General features: G+C 35.3%; 1 protein-coding gene across 1 annotated transcript in view; it reads left to right on the top strand.

Annotated features, from left to right (window-relative positions):
- The first annotated feature begins 1,001 nt into the window (after window positions 1-1,001).
- Window positions 1,002-6,243, top strand: part of Bmp5 (bone morphogenetic protein 5) — a 156,766-nt gene continuing 151,524 nt past the window's right edge. Inside the window, exon 1 of the mRNA XM_023704840.1 lies at window positions 1,002-2,201. Coding sequence (XP_023560608.1) covers window positions 1,712-2,201 — 490 coding nt within the window. The 5' untranslated portion in view covers window positions 1,002-1,711. The remainder of the gene's footprint in view (window positions 2,202-6,243) is intronic.

Genomic DNA, 6,243 nt, shown 5'->3' with positions numbered 1-6,243 from the left:
AGAATGCTAGCCCACACAATACATGTACTGTGACCCCTAAGGTGAAGTGAGTGGTTAAAAGGAACATTAGAGCTGTACATAAATGCTGTAGATTTCCAACTTTTAAACTCATTAAATATTAAGGATAAACACATACTTTGCTAATTTCCTCAGATTAAGTGTGGTATTTTGGAAAGGTGTACACTTTCCTTATTATACTTAAGAAATTCAAATTTAATCAGTATGTAGTCATTAAGAGGGTGTGATTCCCAGCCTGGTTCATGTTTGTGTTCCATGAGTTAAAACAAACAAATACACATTTTATAGAAAGCATCTTGCTTTTAAATCTATATTTCAAGTAAAATGACTTAGAAGTTAAGAATCACGAAACTTTTTAGGATAAGCCATCAATGGAATGGCTTAACAAGAAAGGTAAGAACATATTTTTCTGCTTAAAATTCTGATAAAGGAAGGAAATTTAAAGCTAGGTCACCTACTCACCATTATTGAATTATTATAACTATTTTGGGGACTGGGATATATATTTCCTAGTGGTCAATTTTCTTTTATTTGAAGAAGATCTAGTTGTCATTAAGAAACAACAAAGTAACTATAATTTTCAACTTATTCTTTATTTTTTTTAAGAAATAAGCTTTAATGATTTAGGAAAAAAAAAGCAAAAGTAATCTCAGATGCTGAATGGAGACATTTCATGTTAACTTTGTCACAACCAGAGACCTAATAAAAAGTCTATTAATTACGTGCCATTAAAGAAAGAGATCTGAGAAAGCACTGTACAAATGGGTGATATATTTTCAATATCTTTCTGGAAAGCTGGCCTTTATTTCCCTGAAACTTGCATGCCCTGCACTCCACTGCTCTGTATTAGATGCACAGTGATCCACTTCTGAACATGGAGCCTTTCCTGGTAGCAAAAGGGTTAAGTTCTTTTTGCTTTACCAGTTTCAAATTACAATGAGAAGCCTCTTCTTTCCCAGCAGGGCTGTGCTTACATTGCTCTTTAGATCTCTTGAAGAGGGCTGGTATATTTGTGCCTGCTGGAGGTGGAATTCACAGTAAGAAGGAGCAAGAGATTGAATGGATTTACAGGAAAGAGTTCATGTAAACTCAGGGAAACACATTTACATGACAAGTACAACCTTCAGTCTTATTTTACACTAAGACGGTACAAAAGATGGTAAAGTTATCACCAAGCTGCCGGACAAATATATATTCCAACACCAAGGTGCAGATCTGCATAGATTTGTGATTCAGAAGTCAGCATTTGTCTGGAAAAGAGCACAAAAGTCGCGAAGACTCCAGCAACTGAAGACACCTTGGGAGCTACAGTGTATCAGAAGATCAGCTTTCGTTAATTCAGACACCAAAGGCCTGGTTATCCTCAATTTGTATAGGAATGCATAGGCCATCTGATCAAGTAATATTAGCCGTCATCTGCTCCATCAGTGCAGGAAAAGCTCTTAACAACTGTGGATAATTGGAAATCCGAGTTTCAGCTTTCTTAGAAATAACTACTTTTGACACATTCCAAAATATTTAAAATAAGGCAGGAAAATCAAGGAGAATGTTGTGTTCAGAAATGTCACTGTCATGAAGAATAGGTAAATTTGTTTTCACAGCTACTGGGAAAGCATACCTCCTAGGAATTTACGATATTTTTGAAAAGTGGACAAGAAAGACTTAAAATACCAACTTCTGCTTTTGGACAAAGATGCCTCTGACTGTGCTTTTACTCAGGGGCGTTGTGGGCTTCCTGGGGAGCTGCTGGCCGCTGGTGGGCTCGGCTGCTGGAGGTCTGGGAGAGGATCACGTCCACTCCAGCTTTATTTATAGAAGACTACGGAACCACGAAAGACGGGAAATCCAGAGGGAAATTCTCTCTATCTTGGGTCTGCCTCACAGACCCAGACCTTTTTCACCTGGAAAACAAGCGTCCTCTGCACCTCTGTTCATGCTGGACCTGTACAACGCCATGGCCAGTGAAGACAACCCCGAAGAGTCCGACTACTCCACGAGGGCATCGCTGGCAGCAGAGGCCAGAGGGCAGAGGAGAGGGCACCCGGCCTCTCCCAATGGGTACCCGCGCCGCACACAGCTATCACGAGCCACGCCGCTGACCACCCAAAGCCCTCCCCTGGCCAGCCTCCATGATACCAGCTTTCTGAACGATGCTGACATGGTCATGAGCTTTGTCAACTTAGGTATGTTGCTCATTTATTTGCTAATCTATACTGTTACACAGTGGAAATTTCCCTAATGCTGAAGGACTTGCTTGGTAGGTGGTCATACTTACATGTCTCATTTTCTGTACTCTTCTCTCCAGCTTCTGTTTCTTTCATTGATCTGGTAGAAAGAAGGCTGGGCTTTAGTCAATAAGGTCACATATATGTTTAATACCAAAAGCTCAACTAAAATAGTTACAGTTTTGGTAGATTCAGGTCTTTTCACCGCTTGCTAGCATTTCAACCTACCTTAAATACAGAAATGAAAGCAGTGGTCTAAAAAGGAAAATATTTGAGGACAGTAGTGTTTGAGACAAGAAAAAGGAAGATATTTACATATGGGAAAGTTAAAGCAGCATTTTAAAGCATCTTTCATTAATAACTTAAGGAACACATTACTGAAAAATATTGATATGATTATCAAACATCAAATAATACTGTAAAATACCACTATCAAGGAAACTAGGATGGGCTTAGAAAAATTCCATGAAAAATACTTCAGAATACAGATTTCCACTAATATTTCTTAAGTGTAATGATTAAAATGTATCATACCTATTTGACTTGTCCTACAGGGAAGAGAAATGCAAAACATAATATGATAGTCTTTACCTATACAAAATTTTCCTTTTCTTGAGGTAAAGTAATTAGGAATTTCTGTAGGTAGCAACAGTATTGAATAAAAACTCATGTTTTAATCAATGTTTGCAAGTTATGGCATTTGTCAATAGTAACAATATCTCATTGCTCTCACAATAATACTAAAGGAATCGTCAATTTAAAATGATTTTAGATATTTAAAAGAAAATAAATTTGAATATGTCTTATTTTTGAAAACTCAAAATTTACCAACAAGTTTAACCACCTGTGAAAATTAGAGAACTTTTAATATTAATGCAAAAACTTTTACAACTCCATGTTAAAAAAGCAATCTGCTTTGACTTAAAATCAACATGCTTTATTATACATTTAATTAAAAACTTCCTCATAGTTCTCAAAGGAAATATTCTTTGAAAAGTCCAACAGCAACCAATCCTCATGACACACGCATGTTTTTACAATATATGTCCTTCCTGGTGTGTTCCGCTCATTTGCTCTTCGAGGTCAGCTTGGAGTACAAGGTGCATAGCAAACCCTGTGTCTCATGTTATGAAAGACAGAGCTCTCACCAGTAAGTCCTAGGGAGCCACCACTTCTGCATGAGCCAAGTATTCTGGCTGTCTTCATTTCTCCGTGTAAATTAGCGGGTTTCATTTGGAACTTTTAGACATAGGTCATTTCCAAATTGAGTGCTTTTGCCTGATCTAAAGGGCATGAAAATCTGGGTCCTGGTATTTTACTTTGCAGCGTTTGTCAGGTATTGTTGAAAAATTTAAATTAGCTTCAATATTTTAATGAAATCAGTGCAGGTCATTTAAAATCTGACAGAGAAGAATGTGTTATATACTTTAGAAAACATCAGTTATCTCAACAATACGCTTTATTGTAATTTAATTTTTTGGTAATTCACATGAGAAATATCATTTATGAAAAGAATTACAAATTTCATTTTTACACCATTATTTTTATAAATCCATATAGTATAAGAAAGTCAAAATAATAATAAGCAATTTTATCCAGTGATTTATATAATCTTTTTTATCATTAAGGAATGTTTTTATTTATATAGATGAAATGTTTATTATATTATAATGACAATATAATAGTATTGCCTATATCAATAGATGTAATTATTCATTTTTCTTATGGAGACATAATATTGGATGTAAACTTTTTAAAACTTTATTTTTATCTTACTTGCACAGATGAATAATGATTTATGCTCAGTGGCAAACCATATCTTTTCTTCTTTAATAATTCCAAATAAGATGTCTTGCTAGAAATTATGGCAACTTGATCTTGAAGGGAGATAAGTTTCTCATAATAGTTTTGGAGAAAAATTGAACCACAATTCTATTATCTGTAAAACATGTCTTCTTATATATCCAAACCTCACACTCAATCTGTATCTGGTAAAAAGTTTTAATTTCTATATATCCTCCATAGCAAAAAAAGAGAAAGAAATATCAAATCATACCAGGAAAGGTAAAAGTGTAATATTAGGAACTGAGAATTTGAATGCTTTTTAGTTTAACAAATTAACCAATATTACCAAATATCACTTCCAACATATTTCATATTACTGTAGCACTCAGGAGAATTTAATTGTTTTAGTATCTTAAAAGATGTCTGTGTTGGTGGGGAGTGAGTTCAAATGGGTCAAACTAGCCATAAGCCGGGGTTTGTCCTGAGGAGGTCACCTGGGTGAAGTGACAGTGTGACAGTCTGATGACATGTCCCATGCTAAGGTGAGCTACATGCAAGAAGCTGCTGAAAACCTTCACTGACCTCTTGTGCATTCCCAGGCCACACTGGGCACTCAGAGGGACGTTTGTTCTAGGGCTTGAGCTTGGAGGGCAAGTCAATTTAACCCAAAGATAGAATCATAGTTAATGAAATATCTACTTTTGAAAATTAAGTAAGATGAATAGATAACATAAAATGGAAACAAATTAAATTAAGGAATGTAAACATCTATATTAAATACATATACATTATTTTATCCTTACAGTATTTTAAAAATTTGTTGACTTTGAAGAAACAAATGTGATTAATTATGAACAGACAACTTTTCTCTTGTGTACATATTCCTAGGCCAGGTCTTGTCATTCTTACCATAGGAAAATTTAAAGGTTACATTTTCCATTTTTCTTTTCTCTAGAAACTGTTCAATATCAGTGGAAATGTATTTAATCAATACTACTTAATTTGGTAGTAGTAAAAGAATCTTTGTTCTTTTTTTAACTACTGTAACATCTTTTTAAAAGAACTAATAGTTTACTTACTAAATGCCTATGCAAATAAATGAAGCAATTAGATTACTTGCTTTCAATATTTAAGTGTTTTCTGTTTACATAGATGTGAGCATGTAGTATATTTCTAAGATTTTAAAAATTAAAAACAAATTTCCATTTAGTTACTTAATGTTATTACTATACCTAAAGTGACATAAACTTTCAGATGCTTTGAAAGGAATTACAGAAGACCAGAAAAACAGGAAATTTACTTTTGCGTTACTCTTTATGTTTTCTTTAAAAAGTTGAGTTTATTAATGTTTTTGGATTCATTGATTAGCTGACTTGAGTCCATTTCTTTTTAGATGTACTACAAGATATAACTTGTCAAGTGGAAAAGTATATAAACATGGTGCTTAATATTTTTAATGCTAATGACAACATATTTAGTATAATAGACAAGAAAAAATGCTTTCAAAATTTTTAAATTAAGCCCTTTTCCAAAGCAGTAAAGCCTCCTCATAATTGAAGAAAAAAGAAAGAAAGAAGGAAAGAAAGAAAAAAACCACTATGTACTCAACTGATAGAAGGACAAGCTGGTATTCTTTGTTGCTTTTGGCTTACTAGAGGGCCCAGCAGAGAGGAATTTATGTACAGATCTATCCAGAGATGCCCATCTGTGTAGCCTCTCCAACAGGGTCATTAACACTTGGGTAAGGTAAACACAGCCATAAACACATGAGCCATTTTTTGAAGTGGAGGATTGGATAAGAAGATAGGTAGATGACTTAAAACTGTCCCAGTACATATTCGTGGATCACACCTGAAGGAATGAATACCAGTATTGAGCAAAACGACAATCAGTCTTCAAAACCTGTGACTTTTAAAAAAGAACTGACGTTCCTAAGAGTGAAGAGCTTTAACTCTCTTCTTCAGTGAAGGTTTGGTTGTTCTCAAAGCTGTCACGGCTGCCAGAGATAAATGCGATCATAGTTTAATTACAAGTCTTTTTGAAAATTTTAATGATCACTTACAAAGGTTCAGTTTCAAAGGTTTCATAGGAAGTCACGGTCAGAAACAGGAAGGAGTGGACACACCGGCAGGGAGGGCTTGGGCGCCCCACCGCCGGCCCCCTCCCGACCCTGCTCCCTGCTCCAGCTTCTGCCTCGGCCCCCAGCCCCTGCCCC

Source organism: Octodon degus, unplaced genomic scaffold (assembly GCF_000260255.1).
Source record: "Octodon degus isolate 3935 unplaced genomic scaffold, OctDeg1.0 scaffold00205, whole genome shotgun sequence".
NCBI lineage: Eukaryota > Metazoa > Chordata > Mammalia > Rodentia > Octodontidae > Octodon > Octodon degus.
This window is presented reverse-complemented; position numbering and strand designations above follow the sequence as displayed.